Genomic DNA, 26,398 nt, shown 5'->3' with positions numbered 1-26,398 from the left:
AGAGAGTGAATGAGCATGAGAAGTGGGGGGGGTCAGAGGGAGAAGCAGACTCCCTGTCGAGCAGGGAGCCTGATATGGCACTCAATCCCGGGACTCCAGGATCATGACCAGAGCCGAAGGCAGTTGCTTAACCAACTGAGCCACCCAGGCTTCCCTATAATATTCATTTTAAAACAAAAAACCTCTTCACATGTTAACATGATTAACTTTTTTAAAAGATTTTATTTATTTGAGAGAGAGAGGGAGAGCAGAGAGGATGAGGGAGAGAGAGAAGCAGGCTCCCCACTGAGCAAAGAGTCTGACATGGGGCTAGATCCCAGGACCCTGAGATCATGACCTGAGTCAAAAGGCAGACGCTTAAGGGCTGAACCACCCAGGCACCCCATGAACAACTTTTTAAATGAAAATAACAATATCTTCCAAAACAACAAAAAAATTTAGCGAGAAGAGAAGCACTTTTTTACATTTCTGCCAATCTCTTTAATGACTTAGTAGAAGAGAGCGAACACCTCAGATATTCCATGTTCAATCTACTCCCATGTGTTGTTTTGGTTGAACTATATAATGAAAACCCAGGCTCATACAGATATCTAGTTGGAAAGGAAAGTTGTATTTTAGCCTTCTCATGAGGGCCCCTTGGGGAGCTCAGTTTGTTAAGCATCTATCTGCCTTTGGCTCAGGTCATGATCCCAAAGTCCTGGGATCAAGCCCTGCGTGGGGCTCCCTGCTCAGCAGGGAGCCTGCTTCTCCCTCTCCCTCTGCCCTTTCCACCTGCTCACTCTCCCTTTCTCAAATAAATAAAATCTTCAAAAAAGTAGTAATAGCTTTTTCAGGTAATAGTGGGTTTTCCTCTCTGGTCCTACACCAAAGTAACTGGTAGTTGCTTAAAAATTAGTGGCAATGTGGAATATGAAGCTACATTAATGAACTTTTTGTGCTTTTCCACTGAAATCCATTGGTCCTTCTTGCACTTTGAATGGCTTTTTTACCCATGCAAGATTCTGTAACCTCTGTAACAATAATCCTATAACAATGTATTGGTTATCTGGAAAATAAGAGCTCACTGAGTTAATGCAGATCTGCTAAATGGTGCCGTATGTCTTTCTTTTTTTTTCCCCTACAATATTAACAAATGTGATTTTTTTGGACAATGCCACAGATCTAAAGAGATAAGTCTTTATGATATTGTGAAGCTGTTAAGCCCACAATAGTAGAAACAAGATTTCCCAAATTCTTATTTTCACCTGAAAGCTCCAATGTTATCACTGGCAACGAATACCACTACTCTTCCTTCAAGAGACAGAAATGCTTTGTTCACTGTCAAGAAACATCTGCCAAATGACCAAGTCTGAGTAATAATACTGCCATCTGTCCTTTCAAGTTATGACAATGGTGTTCCATGAAACAGAACGGCTAGTCCAGCTTGCAACTCAAACAATCACACAGGGCTTTTCCTTAAGATAATCAGCATACAGTCAGGTGCATTTCATTACAAAAAACATTAAAAAGATGTGTGGTCAAAGGATCAAGATATAATCAAATTAGTAACTTTTACTGCTTCATCGTGAACACTTTTAAGTGAAGCTAGCTTTTATCCTACCCATGTAAATGTGGGGTAGTGAAGAATACAGTGACTCATGCTAAGGTGTGGCAGTTTTACCCATCAATGCTTTTACACAATCAGTGCAAATGTCAACACAGTAAAAAAAAAAAAAAAAAAAGCAAATAACACATTAGTATTGTTATAAAAAATAGTTTTGATTTCGCAGATCCCTAGTGTCTTTGAAAACTGTTTTTAAGAGCTGTTAAAAGGGTTGACTGGTGGCTCAAATGGTTAAGTGTCTGCCCTTGGCTCAGGTCATGATCTCTAGGTCCTGGAATCAAGCCTCGCATCAGACTCCCCTCTTCAGTGGGAATCTGTTTCTCCCTCTCCCTTTGCCTCATCCCCTGCTCATGCTCTCTCTCTCAAGCCCCTGCCTCACCCCCTGCTCATGCTCTCTCTCTCAAGTGAATAAATAAAATCTTTAAAAAAGAAAGAGAGAGAGATCCTAAGAGAAAAGCCTAGAGTTTCCCTACTTCACGAATTATTTGCTTATCATGCCATTCTCCCCATTGGACTACACAATTCTTTTTTTTTTTTTAAAGATTTTATTTATTTATTTGACAGACAGAGATCACAAGTAGGCAGAGAGGCAGGCAGAGAGAGAGGAAGGGAAGCAGGCTCCCTGCTGAGCAGAGAGCCCGATGCGGGGCTCGATCCCAGGACCCTGGGATCATGACCTGAGCCGAAGGCAGAGGCTTTAACCCACTGAGCCACCCAGGCGCCCCTGGACTACACAATTCTATACTGCAGAGTTATATCTCAGTGACTAAAACAGAGGAAGACTCAAAGACTCATTCTTTGTTAAAGGAGCAAAGTCTGGGATGTCATTCACACATAAGGCACGAGGCAAAGAGTAAAGTTTAACATCAATCAAAAAATCCCTTAGCCCTTCCTCCCTAAGATATTCATGACTATAACAGTACATACATCCAATTAGCACAGTAAATTAAAAACCCGCTTATTCAATAGAAACTACAAGGCACTCATATAGAGTGAAGAGAGGGACAAGGAAGTGCTTCCAAGCAGGGGGCAACGGCTCCAGAGCAACTGGTGATGTAGTCTAGAGGTTCTCAGGAAACTGTCAAGGTGTGCCAACTGATACCAACTGTAGTCACTTATAGTTTCATTAGGTTTTCCGGTTCAGTGAGAGCACAGGGAAAGATTTATGAGAACTATCCTCAGGGGGAAATGGACAGTCAGGATCAAGGAGGATTTTGACATTTAGACTTTTGTGGGGTTAACTACCCTTGTGAGCTGTCCCACATTTGTTCTGGTCACCTATGGCTCCTTGCCCTGTAATGATTCACTGTGCACTGTTAGAACGGAAAAGAGTCAATAAGTACGGCATAAGACGAGTAAATAAAAAAGAAGAGAACTCCATTTATTTTTTAAAGTTAGAATGATGATTACCCAAAGAATCTACAACCAAAATTCATTAATAATGCTTTCTCTAGATCAGGGTAAATTAAAAATGGAACAGAGAGAAGCATAAACTTTTATTTTCTGTATTATTTGAACTGCTTTCAACCACTGACATAAACTGCTTTTATTATATAAAACAATATAAGTAATAATTAAAACAAAAAGGAGACTGCAGTTCATTTTAGCTGCAGGAAGAAAAGGAGGATGTGAGAAAAGATTGATTCCACTCTGAGGTCTGTCTTTTGAGGGAGGAAAAAATCTACAAGGAAAAGAAAGGTTGAAGGTAGCATCCAAGAGTGGCTGCACCAAGAAGCCTCTTGGCGTTAAAGAGAAAAAGACCCAACCTATGAGGTTATTTGCTGCTCCTCACAGTGAAGTAGCAAGATGTGGTGATCACAGAGCTGGGTGAGGGGGCAGTCTTGTGGCTTCCACAGGACTGGCCCTGGTTAACAAAGTCAACAGAAGATGTCAACAGAAGAATACAGGCCAGGACTTGGAAAAGAATAATACTGGCCAGGGTAGGCATTCGGGTTCCTCATGCTGCAGGGGGATGGAATTACCTTTACTTCACAGAACTGGGGCAATGATAAGTAAGATCATGTAACTAACTGCAAGGCAGGACTATTCTTTGGGAATCAGATTTTTCAGTCATAAAATTTGAGGATTCCTTCAAATAGGAGTGGTCTTGAATAGGTTAAACCTTCTCTACACTTGGAAAAATCCCTTCAACTTCAACTCTTATATTTAAAACAAGGGTGATCTCATGACTCATCACTTAAAGTCCAAAAAAGCAGCTCTCCGAAACTGATCTCTTCTTACCGATTCTGAAAAGACTTTCCAGCAATATTGTCTCTGTAGGAATCAAACAAAACGTGGTATTGATCCCGGCTCCATTCCAGAACCACCTAGGAAAAAAAGGGGGGAAAAAAAGGAAAAAATGTTTACCCTGCATCAAATACTAAGTATAGAACTTTCGTATCATTTTAATTTCGTTAAGAATCACTAAAGGAACAGGAAAAGAAATCAAAATTCATCCATTCACCCACTGCCTACCATATATATATATACCATACACTGTGCTCAGTCCAGATATAAAAACTACAATAGAAGGATAGTTACACAGATATAGAAATAAAAGCTATAGTTAATGGCCTGTGGGAGGAGGGGCATCAAAGAAATTTAAAAGGGGGGCCCGTGGGTGGCTCAGCGGGTTAAGCCTCTGCCTTCGGCTCAGGTCATGATCTCAGGAGTCCTGGGATCAAGCCCTGCATTGGGCTCTCTGCTCCGCAGGGAGCCTGCTTCTCCATCTCTCTCTGCCTGCCTCTCTGCCTACTTGTGATCTCTGTCAAATAAATAAATAAAATCTTAAAAAAAAAATTAAAAGGACCCAATATGAGAATTAGGTCTTACAAAATGAGTTCACAAGGTAGGGAGAAAGGGACAGAGCTGCAAGAGCATGTTCAAAGGCTGAGAAGCAGCAAGGGTGAGTGGTTTCAGGGCAACAGGGCAGCTGGCTTTGATGGGAGCACAGCTAGTAAGTGGAGAGAATGGGGCTGAGAAGGGAAACTCTGTCTATTGTGCCCTAGGTAACATGGGAAGCAGAGGCACTATAGGATTTTCAGGCAGCTACATGGTCCATCCAAACCTTGGGAGAGGCTCCTCACAGCACAGAACAAAGCTATAAGGAAGAGACTGACAAGATATTGGAGTGATGGCCTTACTGTCTACCAAGTTTCAGCTGATGACCTTGCTAAAAAAAGTAGAGAATGGAAAGCTCCTATCTGGAGCTCCCTCATGTCTACACCCCAAATCTGTAAATCCACCAACACATGTGTCCCATATTCTTCTTCATTCCCTTCACCAGAGGTGAAGTGTCCTTCCTCCTTGCAAACACCCCATCTCTGTCCATTTGCTGTGGATCTCATCAACCTGTCTCAAGACCTTGTCTGTTCTCTCATTTCCTCACAATAGGACTATTTTCATCAGCCTATTACAGTACTCTCAGAAAAACCTTTCCTTCACTCCACACCCTCTGCCAGTTGTTCCTTCTATTTGAAATTCTCTCTTTCAAGGGCAAATTTCTTTAGCGTCTTCTTCTATGCTCCATTTACCCTTCAGCCATTCCAAAACCACTTCTGTCCTTACCATGTCTGGGGTCTTACCAAGGCCTCCATGTTGTGGAATCCAGTGACATTTTCCCCATCTCTCTCTTACTCAACTGGGTAGCAGCTACCCGGTTCCTCTTTACTGAACCACTTCCCTAGCTTTCCTCCCATCACTCTAGTGACTCCTTTTCAATCTCCTTTGCCAGGTCATCTTTTTCTATCTGACTTTCAAATGTGTCCTTTCATTTCATTCCTCTTCCTGGAATGCCCTCCTTCCTACCAAGACTTCTTCTAGTTTCCTACTGTGCAAACCATAGGATGCATGGCCCGGGTACATTCAGATGACCATGGGAACCTCCATCATTTAGATTTCATTCCAGCCAGCAGAAAGGTGAGCTAGGGAATGATATGCCCCTCCATTAAGGAAACTTATTGGAAGGGGCACCTACCACTTCTGTTTTCAATGGCCAGAATGCAGTCACGTGATGACATGTGGCTACAGGGGAGGCCGTGTGGACCCATGTGCTCAGCTATAACTGCTCTTTTCTTTGCACAGCATTCAGGTTTTCAATATCTGAACTCTGTCTATCCTGACAACCTTACTTCACTGGAATGCTTTATAAACACCCCAAATTCAACTAATAATCCTCCCATCACTCAATGTACTGATTTAAAAACTGAGGGTCTAATGTAATCCTCCCATCACTCAATGTACTGATTTAAAAACTGAGGGTCTAATGTACCTTGTACTGGATTTTTAAAGAGAAATAAAGTAAGTTCCTTGACTTGAACAAACTGTACAGCCAATGATTAACAGAGAACTTTACTGCCAACAACTGCACTGAAGAAGGAGCACCTCATTTAGGAAGACACAAAGATTTTCCTCAAGAAGCAATGTTAGCAGTATTAAAGGATGAACAGAAGTCTGCTGACAGTTCAGCTGGGGTACTGAGGGTTTGTTAGAGGGATCTGCTACCAGACTGGATGAGGGAGTGAAGAAGGGGAAGAGAAGCGAGGTGATGCTAGGTTTCCGGTATTTCTAATATGAGTGACTGAAGAGACAGTGGGGCCACTTAATGACATAGGAGGAACAGGTGTAGTGGGGATGAGCACTGGTGGGATTATCATTTAAGTCGTGGTAGATTTGAGGCTGTGTGTGCATACGACTGGCCTCCCAACTGGACTGGAAATTCCAAAAGAACAGGGGAATGAGCTCTATGGTAGTATCACACATAACACCAAACCCAATGGCAGACATATAGCTATAAAATACCATCTTTGCTAAATAAAGTATATCTATTTTAATAACATATTGTATTGACTTGGATCAACTTACTGAATTCAAAAAAGAAGTGATTCTCCATCAATATCCCTATGTAGCTGCAAAAGGACAACTAGTACATTATTTTTATAAAACAAACCACAATAAATAAAGTTCAGTATCATTGTTCTTGGCTCGTAGTGCTATCCAGAAGATGGGAAGATAATATCAGAGAGGGCATACTTCACAAATGGCTGAGAAATGCTGATGTACTACTACTGTACGTTGACACAATGTGCTTTCCTTCATCAGATAAATTAATCTCACCATCTCTAAACCACTTTCGTGTATTAGAAAGAATAACAGCAGCAAAGGGTCCTTATCTATCACATTTAGGAATGTTCTCCTCTCCTATCAGCCAAGAGTTTTGCACACTTCAGAGAAGGTAGTAGGAATGCTTGGTTATGATTCAGGAGACACAGGGTTTCATCCCAGCTCTGTCACTTTTATGAGACCTTATGTAAGTTCTCTAGTCTGTTTAGGCTGTTTCTACATCTGTTTTACATTTTATGAATGGGATCTGACCAAATTTCCTTGAAATCCCTTCCACCCCTAAGAGTATATGACAGAAGGAGGTGCAGGGCTGTGCAGCTGGCACCATGACTGGCACAGTTTCTTCCCTGAATCCACATGTCAACTGCATTGGGACACCATGTCTCTTCTCCTCCTGTCTTCAGCCTCCTCTGGGTCTCTTATCCCTGGTCCTTAACCCATCAACAATGAAACATGATCTTCTTCCTTCACAACCATTTGCTCTATCTGCTTAATCCCAACTGTCAACTATACCCTATTAGGGAAATCTTGCTAAACTCTTTAAGGAAATAAGTAATGTGATATACGGGGGATCAAAAAGGAACCTTGTAAATGAAATGAAAAATCATCTGAGCACAAGTGGCAGATCATTTTCTTACACTATCAAGGGTAGCGTAGGAGAGAGTAGAAATTTGAATGAGCCATTATGAAATTATTCTGGGGTAAACTATATAAATATAAATAACTTTCAAACAACAAAAAAGCCAAAATAGGCCTAAGCTTGCAATGAGATACTGTTTTCAGCCATTATTAGCAATAAACAAAAGACCAGAAGAAAAAGGTTAGAGAAATACTACCTACTATAAAATCAAGTCCCTTTCCGTCCACAAAGCCTTTCCATATTCTTCAGTCCAACCCAAATGCTTCCTCCTCAGAACTTAACTTTCATCTCTACTGCTTATTTGGAAATCAATTACTCATGGCCCTCTAACATTTCTTGCCTTGCATCCCTTAGCTTTTTTATCATTACTTACTTTCCCCTTCATGGAAGCATCTTGTCAGACCAATTAAGTTATAAACTGCTTGGGGATACAGAACTACTTACAATTCTACTTATCATCAACTCATACCCAGCACTATTCATTATATACCATCTTCTTGTTCATAAGTATTATCTGGTTACAGCAGGAGTAGCATTAAGACTGGATTTGGGGGTGGGGTACCTGGGTGGCTCAGTTGGCTAAGCATCTGCCTTTGGCTTAGGACATGATCCCAGGGCACTGGGATTGAGCCTGCATCCTCTGGGCTCCCTGCTCAGTGAGGAATCTGCTCCTCCCTCTCCTTCTGCCCCTCCCCCTGCTCATGTAAGCACTTTATCTTCTCCAAATAAATAAACTCTTAAAAAAAAAAAAAAAAAAAAGACTGGGTTTAGAGACTTGGGACATGGGACACCTCCAAGGGGAGAACCTCCCAGTTCTTCTATTTAGTAGCTGTGTAACTGTGGGTACTCAATTTCCTCAACTATGAACTAAGTACAAAATGTATTTCATCAGTCTGTTGTGTTGCTCCAGTAGGACAGTGATTCTCCCTTGACATGCATTAAAAAAAAAAGTCTAAGACAGGAGTAAACAAAGCATATCTTCCTGAACCATCATTTATAATGGCAAAACATTTAAAATATTACATTGATAGTACTGCAACATTTTTATGGAGAAAACCAGAAAACTGATGTGATTTTTATAGACAAAACGCTGGCCTTTAAAAAATTTCCTACTTGCCATTTTGTGCTATCCCTCCCACCCCCTCCACATGCACCTCTCTACACTATTCTTTGGGGCACCTGGGTGGTTCAGTGGGTTAAAGCCTCTGCCTTCAGCTCAGGTCATAATCCCATAATCGAGCCCTGCAGCAGGCTCTCTGCTCAGCAGGGAGCCTGCTTCCCTTCCTCTCTCTCTCTGCCTACTTGTGATCTCTGTCAAATAAATAAATAAATAAAATCTTAAAAAAAAAAATTTCCTACTTGCCATTTTGCGCTATCCTTTCCACCCCCTCTACACACACCTCTCTACACTATTCTTTTCAGAGTATTTACTTTTTTTTGCCATGTACTAAAAGTGGTTTGTTGGTAAAACTTAAGACACAATGAACTAGAATACTATTTACTAAAATACTGTATGAACTCTGAAATACCACATAAGCAATATATTATTAACAATTATAAAAATCATCTAGGGATACCTGGGTGGCTCAGTGGGTTAAGTGTCTGCCTTCAGCTCAGGTCATGATCTCAGGATCCTGGGATCGAGTCCCACATAAGGCTCCTTGCTCAGCAAGAAGCCTGCTTCTCCCTCTGCTTGTGCTCTCTCTCTGACAAATATATAAAAATCACCTAAAGAAAAAAAAATCATCTAAAGGTAGTTTATTCTACTAGTTTAAAATATCTATCACTTTTACGACTCCATTTTAATAATCATGGCATTCAAAGCATTCAAGATCAATTTTTGGTCTTTTTTTTGGTCTTTTTTCTGTTTTCTTTCTTTCTTTCTTTCTTTCTTTCTTTTTTTTTTTTTTTACAAATTGCAGCCAGTCAGTCTTAATGTGTTGATCACAGAGGAGAAGGGGCACACTCCCACATTCACCAAGCACCACCATGAAGGTGCTCCTCTCCTCCCCACTGAATCCCTGCAACAAGGTACTAGCTGTGAGGCATGCACTGCAATGGGTCATTGCCCAAAGAGAAGCCCCAGGCCACACAGCAGTGTGTAATGGGGCTGAGATGTGAATAGACCTAACCCCAGAGCTCATGTTCCTGTTTAGCTTCATCCAGGCTGAGCTCCTCTGATGCTTGCTTACACAGAGCCAGCTTTGTCAAACATACATTTATAAATGTGGTCATTCAACCAATACCAAAACTGGTTATGTTTATCATCCTTAATTCATGACCCAGATCTCTTTCCCTGGCATGTTTATAAATGACCATAGTCCATAATAAATTTGTTTTGCCCCCAGTATTTTTAGAATGTCTAACAGTCCTTTCTTTAACTGGCTCGTGCACACAAATACTAAAAATTGTGGATGACAAACTTTATTTAAAGTTATAAAACTGGTACATGCATTGGCTGAAGATTTTTACAATCCTAGAACAAGTTCAAATGCATGCCTGTCTAAGAATAACAGTTATTGAGACACAAGCCTCATAATCCTTTGTATCAGAAGAATTCCCCGCTTAAGGAAAAGAGGAAGGTAATTATCCAGAAGAGAACTGGTGTACAGTGCAATGATCACAAGATTTACAATCAGAAGACAGGAGTTTCAATCTGACGCTTATCAATAAATGACCTAGGGCATTTGTTGATTCTTAACTTCTTCCCTTGTAGAATGAAGGTAGGAATGCCATGTATGTCACATAATTATTCTGATGAATAAATAAGATGTGCAGATCATACAGGGCTGTACAGCAATACTTTCATGCAAGCTGTTCACGTGTTCATCCTGCAATATCTTTACCTGTTTAAGTATCTGTCTAAACCTCTGTGAGTAACTCAAAGCCAAAAACTTGATCTCTAATTTTTATTCCCAGAGCCTTGCACAGTGCCTAGCACAAAACCAATAAATCTTCTAGAATGAATAAATATGGCTACTAGTTTCATAAGGCAAACATTCTGGAACAGCTGACACGAAATGGTCTCTTTCCAGGACTTTCTGCTTTTGGATTCATTCCAGGATACTCAAGGTAAAAGCTAAAGGCTAGAATTAATAAAGAGACAACAGCAGGCTAAGCACACAAGGGTATAAAACTCTCTGTAAAAGCAAATGTCCTGGGGCGCCTGGGTGGCTCAGTGGGTTAAGCCTCTGCCTTTGGCACAGGTCATGATCTCAGGGTCCTGGGATCGAGCCCCACATGGGGCTCTCTGCTCAGCAGTGAGCCTGCTTCCTCCTCTCTCTGCCTGCCTCTCTGCCTACTTGCGATCTCTCTCTCTCTGTCAAATAAATAAATAAAATCTTTAAAAAAATAAAATAAAATAAAATAAAAAAATAAAAGCAAATGTCCCTTTTTCAATTTTCCAAGTGTAGAAATGAGACATGCAGGATGTGTGGGTAGCTCAGTCAGTTAAGTGACTGACTCTTGATCTAAAGGTTTTGAGTTCAGGGCCCCACGGTGGGCTCCATGCTAGGTGTTGAGCCTACTTTAAAGAAAAAAGAAAAAAAAAATTAGATGGAAAAAAAAAATGTGACATTGGTACCCTGTACTGTTTCAAAGGGTACTATAAAAATTTCCAACCTCACAGTAAAAACCCTAAGTAGCAATGACAGAGCTATTCACACACTAATAATAATACTCGAAGTTTATAATAGTCCCCCCCAAAAGAAGTTTAAAATAGTCCTAGATTACAGCATGTTCTTCACAGTTTCTGAAAACAAAATTTTTCATTAAGAGGCATTACAAGAGAGACCGAGATATCTTAAAGATATTCTAGGCTTTATCTTTTCTACTCACTCTCCTCTTCTTGATACCAATCAGGAAGTCAATGATGATGAAGATCATCATCACCATCCGGGCTGCTATGACAAAGTATCATAGACTGGCAGCTTATAAACAATAGGAATGTATTTCTCACACTTCTGGAGACTGGAAGACCAAAATCAAGGTACCAGCAGACTGGGTGTCTGCTGAGAGCCTACTTTCTGTTTCAGACTGCCTTCTCCTTGTGTCACCTTACATGGCAGGAGGGTAAGGAAGCTCTCTGGGGTCTCTTTATAAGGGCACTAATTTTCAACCTCATGACATAATCCCCTCCCAAAGGCCCCAGCTGCTAACACTGTCACATTGAAGATAAGGTTCAACATATAAATTTTGAGAGGACACAACCATTCAGTCTATAGCATTTAGCAAAGTGACTAAAATAAGTAATTAACCCATTTCATATTAGGAGTTGAATGGTTATTAAAACTGGGTTGACTTCCCCCATTTCACATAAAGGAAATGATCCAAACCCAAGATGCATGACCACTATTTATTCAAACATTAATTAAACTCAGAAACACTTTCCTAGACCATTCCTACCTTCTTTGAATCCTTCAGAGAATTAGACACACATCATGTATTTGCTGAACATTTTAAAGAGCACAAAATGGAAATCAGGCCTCTGTCCTCAAGGAGCTGATACCCTTGTTAAGGACTATTTACTAGCATAAAATGATTAAGGAATATTTACTGTTCAGCTTTCAAATGAGTACAGAATGAAAGAGATAACTCACAGGAAAAATAATAGTCAAGGACAGGGTTAATCATGACAGCTTAATAAAATCTCTCTCCTTTTCCCAGGACACAAAACTGAGATTATTAAGGAAATAAAGGAGCAGAGAAAGGGAGAGGATTGTTTGCCACAGGGATAGTGGGGGTGGGAGCAAAATAATGAAGGAAATCATACTAAAAAGTAGAATTAAAAACGTTAAACCTTTGACAGTTCATTGTAAAAAAAATTATTTCGAAGGGGGGGGGGGGACAAAAAAAAACCTCCTGTAACCACACTTAAAAAAAAAAAAAAAAAAAAAAAAAAAAAAAGCCTACCAAAGATATTTTCAAAATGTATTCAAGCAGACTTTTTGGGTATACACAGATTTACTTGTTTTACTGGCCAGCGTTTATATAGCTCTGGTCAGAGTTTTACTGGTCAGAGTTTATGGAATCACAGAATTGTATAGGATGGACTTGAAATCCAGTACTCTACTCTGCAAGCCAATGTCTGAACTCTACTATAATGTCGTGGTAAAGTTTCTTAACCTATGAGTTTAGATCTGCACTGTTCAAAATGGTGTACCCTTGCCACTATGGTTATCTAAATTAAGATTAAATAGGGGTGCCTGGGTGCCTCAGTCATTAAGCGTCTGCCTTCAGCTCAGGTCATGATCCCAGAGTCCTGGGACAGAGCCCCCCAACAGGCTCCCTGCTCAGCAGAGGGCCTGCTTCTCCCTCTTCCACTCCCCCTGCTTGTGTTCCCTCTCTTGTTGTGTCTCTCTTTCTGTTAAATAAATAAATAAAATCTTAAATTTTTAAAAAAAAAAGACTAAATAAAATTAAATAAAAAGCTCAGTACCTTAGTCACACCAGTCACATTTCAAGCACTCATAGGGTTAGTGGCTACTGTTTGGGACAGTTCAGAATTACAGAATACTTTCATCACTGCACAAACTTCCACTGGATCATGTTATGGTTATCCAATCCTTAAAGTTAAGCAAGAGTCATACAAAGAAGCCCCAGTTTTGTGATTTTAGACAAGTCACTTAAACATAAGTGCCAAATATAAAATTTAAGTAATATTTATCCTACAAGGGGTTGTTAAAAAAAAAAAAAAACAAGTGAGCAAATATATATCCATATATTCTGACAACCACAAAGTACAATAGAAAATATAAGATATTAAGACTATGAAAACACACTGACCTTATTTAGCCTCTCAAAGGGCTCACAGTTTGCTGGGAAGACAAATATGAGACAAAGAATTACAATATATTATGTGAAAAATATAACCAAAATATGAATGAAGTGTAGTTGAACCTGCTATTTCCACCATAACTATTAAACCAGGAACAAAAACTAGTCAAATGAAGGTTTCTTTTTAAATTTTACTTTAGTAAATTTAATTAAATAAAAATTTAATTTAAATAAAAAAGTTTAGTGAAATGAGATAGTTTTACAAAATATCTGCTTGTGATACTGCACTCACTGCTATCAACAAACAAATTTTATCTCGTACTATTTGCTACATGAAAACATTTTTTTAAATACACCAAGAAGAGATCTCTTTTTTATGAGTCACAGTGCATAAAAATCATAAATTAGTTGAAAAGTATGTTATAGATTTTTAAATAGCTGCAAAGCCATTTTAAAAAAATCTCCCCTTTCCTGAAAGGCAGTTCAGATTATGTATCAAAGGACCAAACAAAATGTCTTTTGTTCTGGCTAACTCTACTTCTGATTTATACATGCCATGGAAATCATCACAGATGTACCCAAAGACCTGCATAAATATGATAATGTCCATAATTAGTTATAAAAATAAAACCTGAAAATAGTATCTAATAATTAAACAATAGGCAATCAGGAAAATAAAGTACAGTCAAACAAATATTATGAAGCTATTAAAAAAAAGTCTTATTTTCAGGGCACCTTGGTGGCTCAGTCAGTTAAGTGTATTTCGTAGGCTCAGGTCACGATCCCAGGGTTCTGGGATTAAGCCCCACATCCATCATGCTCCTCGCTCAGCAGGGAGCCTGCTTTTTCCTCTCCCTCTCCCTGCCTCTCCCCCTGCTTGTGTGCTTGCTTCTCTCCCTCTCTCTCTCTCTCATCAAATAAATGGAAATTTAAAAAAAAAATCTTATTTTCAAATAATTATTAAAAATTAGTTACTTAATTCAGTAACTCAATAAATATTATGTGGTACTGTTCTAGACTCTGAGGATTCAGCAATGACCAAAACAAAGTATCTTCCTTTGTGGGAGCATACAGAATATGAAAGGATAAAGTGTTTAATTAAATATTATATGAAAAAAGCAATTATCAAAACTTATCAGTCTGAAGCAAGATGGCATCAAAATGGCAGAGTAAGCAACTCCAATCTCTCATCCCCCCACCCGCCTCAGAAGCACTGAAAACAAGCAGAAACTGCCAGAACAAGTAAAGAAGTATTATACGAAATGCCCATGATATAAAATATTCAGAATGGGCAAATCTGTACAGACAGAGAGGTTACCAGCTCCCATGGGGTGAATGGGGTTATTGCTTAATGGTTACAGAGTTTCTGCTTAGGGTGATGAAAAAAGTTTTAGAAATAGATAGTGGTAATGGCTGCACAACAATGAAAATGTAATTAATGCCACTGAGTTGTACACTTAAAAACTGTTAAAATGATAAATTTTATGTTCTTTGTGTTTTACAACAATAACTCAAAAGAGGAGTAAGTCACTACAATATTCTTCCCAAAAGAGTAATAAAGGAACATTATGAACAACTCTAAGACTACAGATTTACAGCTTAAATAAAATGGACCAATTCCTTGACAGATACAATCTACCAAAGCTCAAACAAGAAACAGATAACCTGAATAGGCATATACCTATTAAAGAATTTGGCTCAATAATTAATTACATTCCAAACAGAAAGTACCAGCCCCAGGTGGGTTCACTAATGATTTCTACCAAACATTTAAGGAAGAAATAATACCAATTCTCTACAATCTCTTCCAGAAAACAAACTTCCTAATTCATTCTATGAAGAAAAGTATTACAAACAATATTTCTCGTGAACAGAGATGTAAAAATCCTCAATAAAATGTTATCAAATCCAATCTAACAATGTACAGAAAGAATCATATACCAGAACGAAGTGGGATATTTTCTAGATATGAATTTCTGAATCCTGGTTCAACATTCCAAAATCAGTTAATGTAACCCATCACATCAATAGGTACACACACACACACACACACACACACACACACACAAAATCATATGATTATAATAGGTTCATAAGAGGCGCCTGGGTGGCTCAGTGGGTTAAGCCTCTGCCTTCCGCTCAGGTCATGGTCTCAGGGTCCTGGGATTGAGCCCCCATCGGGCTCTCTGCTCGGCAGGGAGCCTGTTTCCCCCTCTCTCTCCGCTTGCCTCTCTGCCTACTTATGACTCCTCTCTCTGTGTCAAATAAATAAAATCTTTAAAAAAAAAAAGTTCTTATATAATAGGTGCATTAAAAAAAGCATTAGACAAATTCCAACACCCATTTTTGATTAAAAAAAAAAAAAACTGTCAGTAAACTAGGAATAGAAGGAAACTTCCTCAACTTAAAAATAGTATTTACAAAAAACCTACAGTTAATATTATGCCTGATGGTGAGAAACTCAAGGCTTTCCCTCTAATCTCAGGAACAAGGCAAGGATACCATCTCTCACTACTGCTACACATTGAAGTCCTAATTAATGTGATAACACAAAAAAAGGAAATAAAAGCTATACAGGTTGGGAAGGAAGAAATAAAACTATCTTTGTTGACAGATGACACGACTATGTAGAGAACTTCACAGAATTGACCAAAAAACCCAAAAAACAAAACAAAACAAAACTCCTCAAACTAATAAACAAGCAGTTGCAGGATATAAGGTTGTAGCACACAAAAGTAATATACAAAAGTCAACTGCTTTCCTAAATACCAGCAACAAACTATATGACAACTTGGAAAAGACATAACTATATACATAGTTTAAAAAAAAAAAAAAATCAAAGCCACCTGGGTGCCTCAGTCAGTTAAGTGTCTGGTTCTTAGCTAAGGTCTTGATCTCAGGGTCATGAGTTCAAGCCCCACGTTGGGCTCCACACTGGGCGTGGAAACTACTTAATTAAAAAATCAAATAAAATACCCCAAATCATTCATTGCCAGTGGGGAGGGAAGCAAGGACTAGACACAGTGCAGTACAAGGATATTATCAGGGCAATGAAACTATTCTGTGCCATACTGTAATGGCAGATACATGATATAACTAACAGTATGCATTTGTCAAAATTCATAGAACTGTACAGTACAAAAAATGGATCCTAACGTTCAATATATTCTTAGTTAATAAAAACGTATCAATATTGGTTCATCAATTATAAAAATGTACCACACTGGGGCGCCTGGGTGGCTTAGTGGGTTAGGCCTCTGCCTTCGGCTCAGGTCATGATCTCAGGGTCCTGGGATCGAGCCCCGCATGGGGCTCTCTGCTCAGCAGGGAGCCTGCTTCCCCCCCCCTCCGCCTCTCTGCCTGCTTGTGATCTGTCAAATAAATAAATAAATAAATCTGTAAAAAAAAAAAATGTACCACACTGAAGCAAAATGTTAAAAATAGGGGAAAGTATGCAGGGAGAGAGGAGGTATATGCAAAATCTCTATACTTCCCATGCAATTTTTTCCATAAACTTAAAGCTGCTATAAAATAAAACCTATTACATTTTAATGATGGTTAATTTTATGTGTCAATCTGACCAAGCCGGGGGGTGTCCAGATATTTGATCAAACATCATTTTGGATGTGTCACTGAGGGTGTTTCTGGATAAATTAACATTTGAATTAGTAGACTGAGTAAAGCATTTGTTCTCCTATTGTGGATGGGCCTCAGCGCCTCAGCTGAAGGCCTAAATAAAATAAAAAGGCTGAGTGAGAGAGAACTGCTTCTGACCTGACTGCCTTGAGCTGGAACATCGTCTTTCCTCCCTTTGGATCTGAACTGAAACAACAGCTTTTCCTGGCTCTCAAGTCTGCCAATTTTAAGACAGGGACTATACTCAGCTTTTCTGAGTTTCAGGCCTTTAGACTTAGATTAGAATTAATCTAAGTATACTGGCTCTCCGAGGTCTCTAGCCTTGCTAAATGAAGATCTTGGAGACCTGCCAGCCTCCATAATCGCGTGAGCCAGTTCTATGTAATAAATCTATTTCCATACACATGCAGATACACATCCTACTGATTCTGTTTCTCTGAAGAACCCTAATAAAATTATATATGCCTATCAACTAAACCTATCTACTTTCTACTAAGGTTGAATTTAGAAACTGATCACTGCAGGTAACCTTTCTATATTTAGATACTAGGATAAATTATGTCTGCACTCAACTTAGTGCCAGGCTCTATTCTAGGGGCTGAGGATACAGTGGTGAATAAGACAGAAAGGCTGGATAAGACAGAAATCCTGTTGCCAGAGCTTACATTTTGGTGGAGACAGAGAAGACATTAAATATACGCATACACACACATTTTCAAACTAAGTACTATTAAGAAAAGAAGAAGGAAGAAACTATAATAAGGACTGGCTTGCTAAAAGAGACTACTTTAGATTGGGTGGTGGGGAAAACCCATCTAAAAAGGTGATACTGTGCTGAGGCATATAAGACAAGGAGCTCATGGGACGCCTGGGTGGCTCAGTTGGTTAAGCAGCTGCCTTCGGCTCAGGTCATGGTCCCGGCATCCTGGGATCGAGTCCCACATCGGGCTCCTTGCTCAGCGGGAAACCTGCTTCTCCCTCTGCCTGCCTTGTGCTCACTTTCTCGCTCTCCCTCTCTCTGACAAATAAATAAATAAAATCTTAAAAAAAAAAAAAAAAAAAAAAGACAAGGAGCTCATTACATGACGGTCTTGGAGGCAGCCGTCTCCAGGCTGATGGGACTGATAATGCAAAGTTCCTAAAGCAGAAACAAATTTGATGGTTCAGGGAATAAAAAGACAGTGAATACACCAGTTCTAAATCTAAACCTCAGGTAGGTTTACAAGTATCTACCTGATTTTCTGTGCCTTCACCACTGTCTTGAGAAGAACATGAGTAGGCTCAGGGTGTCTGGGGGACTCAGTGTTAACCCACTGTTAAGCCTCTGCCTTCAGCTCGGTCATGATCTCGAGGTCCTGGGATCGAGCCCCGTATCGGGCTCTCTGCTCAGCGGGGAGCCTGGTTCCCCCCCACCTCTATGCCTGCCTCTCTGCCTACTTGCCATCTCTATCTGTGAAATAAATAAATAAAATCTTAAAGAAAAAAGTTTATTTAAAAAAAAAAAGAACATGTGTAGGCTAGCCCACTGGTCCCAGCAGGATGAAAGACAGGTGTAGCAGAGCCAACCAAATCCCACCCAGATGAGCCAGTTCCCATGTGTCTTGCACATCAAGGGAATAAATACCATTTTTAAAAAGATTTTATTTATTTATTTGAAAAAGAGAGAGATAGAGAGCATAAGCAAGGGCAGGGGGCAGAGGGAGAGGAAGAAGCTAGTTCAACGCAAGGCTCAATCCCAGGACCCTGGGGTTATGACTTGAACGGAAGGCAGACAACTTAACTGACTGAGCCACCCAGGTGCCCCAGAATGAATGTAATTTTAAGCCAAGGGATTGGCAAATTTTTTTTCTATAAAGGTTCCAAAATAGTAATCATCTGAATGGCTCTATTTTCCTCAGGATGAATCCAAATTTCTTTCATATCATTCAACAGCCAAGTCCTAAATTGGCTACTAGGTGCCTCTCCAGCTTCCATCCTCAGTGTGCTGCAGCCCTTCAGAACTACTTTTGTTCCTGAAAAGTAATAATGCCTCTTAGACCCATGCCTTTATACCTATGGCATCTTTCCCTATTGAAAAGTGGTGTTAATGGGGGCCACCTATTCTATCTCCTTCAAGATCAAGTTCAAATGTCACTCCTAACCACTGAGAAACACCCAGGCCTGTCCTTCAACTTAATTTACCACAATGCATTTTCTCTATTTGCTTGCCCATCTCCCTGTCTAGAGTGAGCTCCTAGAGAGCAGGAAGAAACTGAACTATTTTTGTGTCTCTCTACTAGGCAGCAGAGTACCTGGCCCAGAGTAAGCACCTCCGTAAATCTGCTGAATGAACAGCTTCTGCAAATTTGGTAAAGAAGTTTTATCCAGTTTGGAATTAATCAGAGACAGAAATGAAGCTAATGGGGGCACCTGGGTGGCTCAGTTGGTTGAGCATCTGCCTTCAGCTCAGGTCAAGTCAAGATCTCAGGGTTCTGAGATCAAGCCCCCCTCACCCCCAGTCGGGCTCTCTGCTCAGCAGGGAGTCTGCTTCTTCCTCTCACTCTCTCCCTCTGTGCTTGCTCTCTCTCTCTCTCCCAAATAAATAAAATCTTTAAAAAAAAAAAAAAGAAAGAAAGAAATGAAGGTAATAGAATGAGGTAGTGAAGGGGGAATAGAAGATATATTGGTTGGGCGGGGGATAAACTAGAACCTAAAGGAGAAACAATTTTAGGAAGCAATTTTCAAGTGGGCAATACGGTTTTTAGTCTGATGGTAGAATGCAAATGGCTCTCCCTGCACAAGTGTGACTTAGTCTGTAACATTTTTCAAAGATCACTTTTTTCCCCCTGCTTAATTTAGTGCAAGTATGAATCACACACAGGCTGACTAATCACCTGCTACAGATATTGCATGTGGATCACAAGACTGGAACAATCAATCTAAAGGACAGTAAGATTACTACAAGATATATGGTGAATATGCAGAACTTATTACAGCTACACTTGTTATATTTTAGAAGGAACTAGAATAACATACACTACAGCACAGCCTGTGCTAAATTAATGCACTTACTGCCTCTGTTTTCATATCAACCATAATAAAGCATACTCAGGTAAAGAAATCATTGCAAACCTTTCAGCTCTGTCTCTAAGGAAAGATTAATTAATCTAAGGAAAGATTAATGTACTCTTCAATTGTGACCCTGGGCACCAGACCAGAAGGTTGGTCTCCTGCTGTTCTCTTCATTGAGCGTCTTGGCCAACGGAACGGTCCTGGGACGGGACACATGGCATGTATTTAGCATTTATAAACCATCTTTCCTCACTAAGGCTCAATCACAACCAATGAATAAAAATAATTTTTTATAATTATTCATTCAATAAAGCACCTACCCTTGATCTTAGCCAAAAGGCCAAGAAGTGATCATTCAACAAAGCACCTATTCGTTCACTTAACATCTATAGTTAGCATCTGGCAGAGCAAACGAACTCGTCTATCTTGCTCACTTATGTATCCCAAGATGTCAGCGGAGTGTCTGGCACATAATAGAATATAAAGACCAATGATTTTGCCGCCTAAATCTCTCAAATCTATCCACTTCTCTTAACATACCCTTCGACCAGCCTAGTCCAAGGCTCCTACTTAAGGGCCTGCAGCCATTCCTGCTCTCCCTCTAATTCAGGTTTTTTCACTTTGGCACTACTGGCATTTAATACCTGAAAACATTGTTATAGGGGCTGTCCCGTGCACTACGGAAAGTTCATCAGCATCCCTGGTGTCCACTCACTAAAAAAGACAGTACCTAAGAACCTTGAATGGCATCCCATTGTTCTCAGGACAAACACCCCAATTCTGAACACCTAATCTACCAAGTGCTGGGAAGTGGGTACCACCAACTGCACTAGTCTCCCCTAGACCCTCACTTTCTCTTGCTCTCCAGCATCCAGCCACATGGGCCTGTGTTTACCTTCTCAAATGTACCCCAACTTCAAGACCTTCACGCTGGTTCCAGAATCTGAACACTACTGATATTTGGGGCTGGATAATCTCTACTGTGGGGCCTGTACTGTGTATTGTAGGATGTCTAGCAGAATCTCTGGCCTCCACCCACTGAATGCCAGTAGCACCAACCCTACCCTGTGCCCATCTGTAGACATTGCCAAATGCCTCTGGGGGCAAAATCACCCCTGGTTGTGAAGAAATGGCCTAGAGAGCACACTTGCCCTGCTCTGTCCTCTGCCTTGGCAATTCTGACCCTTAAAAGTTGAGCTCCAGTTACATCAAGAAAGCCTCTCCCAACCCAGGCACCAGAAAGAACACTGCTGGTCTCTCCCACAACACCCTCTCCTTCTTTGTAGCACTGCTCACGACAGTCATTAAGAAGCATTTAATGTGTGACTGTACAACCAGAATACAAACTCCTCCTCTGCAGGAACAGCCTAGTTTGCTCTCTGCTCTATGCCCAGAGGCCAGGCACTGTGCTCAAACAAAGAATGTGCTGTCAGAAGAATGATTCTGGTGTTCTGCTAGGTGCAGGGACCCCAAGATAAGAGAGGCAGTGTCTTTGTCCTCATGATGCTGAGTACAGAAATGGCAAATAGGTTATGTCTCATGGGCAAAACTCAGTTAACTGCTCCAAGAAAACATGCATGTAGAAGTAAGTTTCTTGTGAGGCACCAAAAGACCAGATGTCACATTCCAAAGTGAAGATTTGAAACAAGAGGCAAAGTTTCCTCAGGAGATGGTTGAAAACTCATCCAAATCATGGTGGAAGGGTTTAGGAAGCTGCTGGCATTCTGCAAATCCACTTGATTTTGTTTAAAGGGGAGGGGTGGAAATCTCTTTCCATTTTCCTCAAGCCAGGAAAAAGGCTCAGTGGGACCACCAAGACAGCCCACGACAGGACCATGCAGGTAGGTGGATGCCACAACTGTCTCACACCCACAAAACAGAAGGGTGGGCTGGCTAACTGCTCTGAGGTCAAAGGAGAGGTCGCTGCTATGCTGGAATCAGCCCATGTTCCCCCACTTTGAGCTGAAAGGGTTCAGGATACACCACCCCAAAATACAGAACCTTAAGGGGCTTACTGAATATTTCAAACTGAAGAAATCTGAGAAATAGCAGGTGCAGGAAGAATTTTCTGACCTTCCCCCCCCAGACTGTCTGTAAGAGGTGCCCTTCCTACAGCAGGAAGAAAAAGATTATCCTTATCTCCAAAGGACAAGTATTTCCAAAAGGAATCTTAATGAACAGGCCTTGTGTTTCCCCAGCTAACTACACTTAGCTCATTCTTGTTTTTATCCTATCACAATTTTCCCAAACTCTACTCTTCATCAAACCTTCAATAAAAATACTCAGGTTTAACTACTTTTTGGAGTCTTTATTTCCTAGGCTCCCACATCATGTAACACTTATAGCAAATAAACACGTATGCTTTTCTCTTATCAATCTGTCTTTTGTTACAGGGGCCCCAGCCAAGAACTTAGAAGAGTAGAAGAAAAAGATAAACTTTCTCTCTTACAAAGCAAAGCAGATTGGTCTTCCATGAACCAGATGTGTGCCATGCACAAGAGAATACCTAAGGAGGGTCATCTTAGATCAGGTCCAGGGCCCCCCAAAAGAAAAGCAAAGAGACTGAAATGAGATTCTCATAGTCTCATCATACTCCTAGGGACCAAGGAAGGAGCAAGCAACCAGCCTAAATGAAGAGGCATTTGCTCTCCTCAGGGTTAAAAGCAAGCCATGGCTCTCAGGGTGTAGTCTCTGAAGGAGACCCTATGAAAGCACTCAAGAGAGAAAAAGCTTTAACACCTGCAAATTCCAGAGAGCTCCAGCACTCATATTGGAAGGACTTTCCTGCCCTTGCTTCCCTTCCTTCTAGGTGCTCCAACCTCCTAGGGTGCTGGCCCCTAGAAAGGGGCAGAAACAAGCTATGGAGGAGAAGGAGAAGCATGGGATGAATAAAGAGAAAAGTAGCCCTCTGTTCCCAACCTTCCTTCCTCAACTGCAGGCTTTCTGCCTAGGGCAGGCCTGAGCTGGGAAGGTTAAGAGGCTTCAAATTCAACAGGCTTGCAGTTGCTGAAATGACATTATGTTTTAAAATCTGAAGTGACCACAAGACTTTTTATTACCAGGCCACCTGGGTGGCTCAGTCAGTTAAGTGTGTGCCTTCGGCTCAGGTCATGATCCCAGGGTCCTAAGATGGAGGCCCACATCGGGCTCCCTGCTCAGGGGGTTCCTTCCTCACTCTGCCTGCTGCTCCTCCTGCTTGTCTGCATGCGTGCTCTTTCTCTGACAAATACATAAATAAAATCTCAAAAAAAAAAAAAAAAAGAGACTTTTTATTACTTAGGAGTGACAAGAGAAGGCTTAAGCCCACCTGAGTTTTCACTCAGAGGCAGAGGTAGAACTAATATTAAAACTGGTATTAAAGGGCCAGTGGGAGAGAAAGACACTTGCTATACGTCAGTTGTGCTTATTTAATATGACAACTGCTACACATCCCACAAGTTGTGCTTACTAAACACAACACTTATTATAGCCATGACCTACCAGTACCCCTTACCTATTCTTTCCTAATACAACTCTGTACCCACATAACACAAATGTTCACGAGACAGGCCCTAAGTTCAGGAATGGATCAGAGTGGTCAAAAAGCAACCTCTTCCTCCTTTCAGGTCGTGTTTTTAGGAATGGCTCTATGATCCAATTCCCGGAAAGGTTTGCTGAGGTCTTGGGTGAAGTTCTTCCCCTACTTTCTGGGAGAGCTCTCAGGAGCTAGAGGAATCCCATGCTGTTAAAATACTCTGAAGCAGGGCGCCTGGGTGGCTCAGTGGGTTAAAGCCTCTGCCTTCAGCTCAGGTCATGATCCCAGGGTCCTGGGATCGAGCCCCCCTCTCTGCTCAGCAGGGAGCCTGCTTCCCCCTCTCTCTCTGCCTGCTGCTCTGCCTACTTGTGATCTCTGTCAAATTTTTAAAAAAAGCTATTTAAAAAAAAAAATACTCTGAAGCTAGGTCTGGGTGCAGTGAAGAAAGAGCACCGTGATGAATGAGCACTGTCTGTCAGAAAGGCAGAGTAGTAAGGTCTGCACTGCAGACAGGGAGAAGTGTGGAATTAGATCTTAGTTCATCAAAGCAGCTGGGGATAGGAAAGTCAGACAAATGTCTGGATGGGGGTCTGAAATATGACATCCCCTATAAGAGAAGATGGCCAAAGAGCAAAGCCTGGGGAATCTCAACATTCAAGACTGAGAGAGAACAGTGAATAGACAAGGAGAACAGAGAGGATAGTCTCTGTGAAGAAAGAGGGAGTGAGAATATTCAAACACACTGGTGGGCCAGGTGCTGCAAAAAGGTGTTTTTTTTTTTTATCACACAACATGCTAAATTTCATTAACAAAGTTAACAATACCTCATTGCTAAAACTATAACTATCAATTCACCATATTCAAATGAATCATTGCTGAAAGATGTAAAGGCACAAGAACTGTATAGTAACACAGCCAACTTAAAAAAAAAATAAAAAAAAAAAAATACACCCAACTAAGAATACAATTTCACAGACAGAATAATTAATCAAAATGGAAATAACTTTTACATCTTTTAGAAGAAGGTAGAGGGCTAAGAGCTATCACAGTGATAATGTCAACAGTAAGGCCCAGGAAAGGAAATGGGTTTTGGCTGAAGGCTGTGTCTAGGCCATCTGTTGCTCTGGCCCTTCCCTTGATAACAGCCTCGTGATTTCCCTCTGGGGAACCCCCTCAGTTCATATGCTTGAGAATGACAGCACCACCCACAATCCTAGCTCTGGGAATGGTCCAGGCAGTTAATGAGGGCATAGCAAGGACACTCATTCCGTGGCTGGGCAGGCCACCCTGGGCCTAGCTGGCACTAACGAGAAAGAAACTCTTTTTGCTAGAGTTACTCGACTGACAGACTAGAAGCTGGAGTTGCTGGCAGCAATCTCCTCCCATATGGGCACTGAGTACTAACCTGAGTACTAAACCAACAGAGCTGGAGAAGAGGGACAAAAAGAGATTCCTGATGACATCATCTGAGCACCTCTATTTAACCCTGTGAGAAGTTTAACCCTGTTTGTCAACTACATGAGTCAAAAAACTACGTTTTTCTTAAGGCAGGTCTGAGCTGGATTCTGTCAAGTGCACCGAAGTGCTGCTGATACCAGCTGCAACTTTAAACCACTAACAGTTCAAAAGCAAAGTTCCTGCCTCCTTTATAAAAATCTCAACTTCTTCTGGGATGCCTCAACCCGTAATATTCTTTCCCTCTGATTTTCTAAGCAATTACTGTGTACCCATTCATTCAATTACTTATTCCTTGTATTGGTACTCACATATATATACTATGGCTTCACCTCAACTAGACAAAGATGGCCAAAAATGAGCTATAAATTGTATATCCACTAACACCTTTTTTACCATACAAAGTACAATCAGACCAATGGTGTCTGAGAAATCAAAGGTAGCTAAAGATGGGTCTGCATCGGGGTAGAAATCTAAACTTTTTTTTGGAAATGAGCTTAAAGGGATGTTTATTAAGATCACACCAATTAACTCATGCATTCACCCATCCATATCAAGTATTTATCTGGCACCAACTGGGTACCAAGCACTTCCTAGTGCTAAGAATGCAGGAGAGACTAAGACTAGGTCCCTGCTTTGATCTGACAGTTAGCGGGGCTGTGTATCTTTCCCAAACCCCGCAAAAGAAAGAGACCATTTAAAAAGGCTCTGTGTGGCCACCGGCATTTTCTCTCTAGTCCAAACAACATTACATTATAGTTCATGCTTTCTCATATGAAACAATAAATGTATATTCACAGAACATTAAAGCTAAAATGGGGGTCTTAGAAATCTCGACTTTTTAAAACATTATTTTTAATAAAGAAAGCTTTCCTCACCCCAAAAGAAATCTACATGAGATAACAGATAAGACTGGCTGCCCCACAAACCAGAAGGCAGCTGGGAATACTAACATAGCATGGAAAGCACTGAAGGTCACAGTTTACGTTGGAACTAGAATCAAGCCAGAGGCTGTCTCACAATTCTCAGACCAGGTCCCTTGGACTCTACCTATTTGTTGCCTTTGACAAAGAACACACTCAAAACATATCTGTTTAATGAAAGAACTAATCAAATACAAACATAGTAACTAATTTCTTTCTTCCAATTGAGCCAGGATGAGAAACTGGTCACCAAGGCTGAGCATGATTTTGGCTGGATCCAGTTTTCAACTCTCCTCTTCACTGAACAAAAACATCTCATTAATCCAAAATGGCAGAAGGCAGGCAACCAAAATGGAGCAGGGAGTCCAGGGACAAGTTACCACCCAGTGTGGGTATATTCTTCCTAAATCTGTTTCCTCATGGAAGTTAACTTTGGCGTACTTGTTTCCATACGTGCCAATACACACATACACACCCAGCAGTGATTTACAATTTTCTATTCGCAATCCTGAAATCCAGAAACTTCTCAACACTGAAGACCTTTTTGTATCTTATTTGGCAACAAAACCTGACCACCTGAACTCATTTGGTGGCAAAACTTGGCCTACAACTGATTGGAAACTATTTATAGTCTTCCTTTTTTTTTTTTTTTAAGATTTTATTTATTTGACAGATCACAA

The 26,398-nt window shown here is 40.6% G+C and overlaps 1 protein-coding gene across 3 annotated transcripts in view; it reads right to left on the bottom strand.

The window, feature by feature from the left end:
• Nucleotides 1-26,398, bottom strand: part of LOC111142162 (N-acetylglucosamine-1-phosphate transferase alpha and beta subunits) — an 87,569-nt gene that overhangs the window by 56,940 nt on the left and 4,231 nt on the right. For 2 of the 3 annotated variants that reach the window (XR_002640244.1, XM_022495156.1), the window contains exon 2: nt 3,845-3,930. Coding sequence is in view for 1 of the 3 variants with exons in the window: in XM_022495156.1 (XP_022350864.1) it covers nt 3,845-3,930 (86 nt within the window). In the remaining 2 variants the exon portion in view is untranslated. Of the gene's footprint in view, nt 1-3,844; nt 3,931-13,148; nt 13,181-26,398 lie in introns of all 3 variants that reach the window. The other variant, XM_022495157.1, reaches the window with a different exon arrangement.

Source organism: Enhydra lutris, unplaced genomic scaffold (assembly GCF_002288905.1).
Source record: "Enhydra lutris kenyoni isolate GAN:26980312 unplaced genomic scaffold, ASM228890v2 scaffoldscaffold7, whole genome shotgun sequence".
In the NCBI taxonomy this organism is placed as follows: domain Eukaryota; kingdom Metazoa; phylum Chordata; class Mammalia; order Carnivora; family Mustelidae; genus Enhydra; species Enhydra lutris.
The sequence above is the reverse complement of the archived record's forward strand: the minus strand, read 5'-3'. Positions and strand labels throughout refer to the sequence as shown.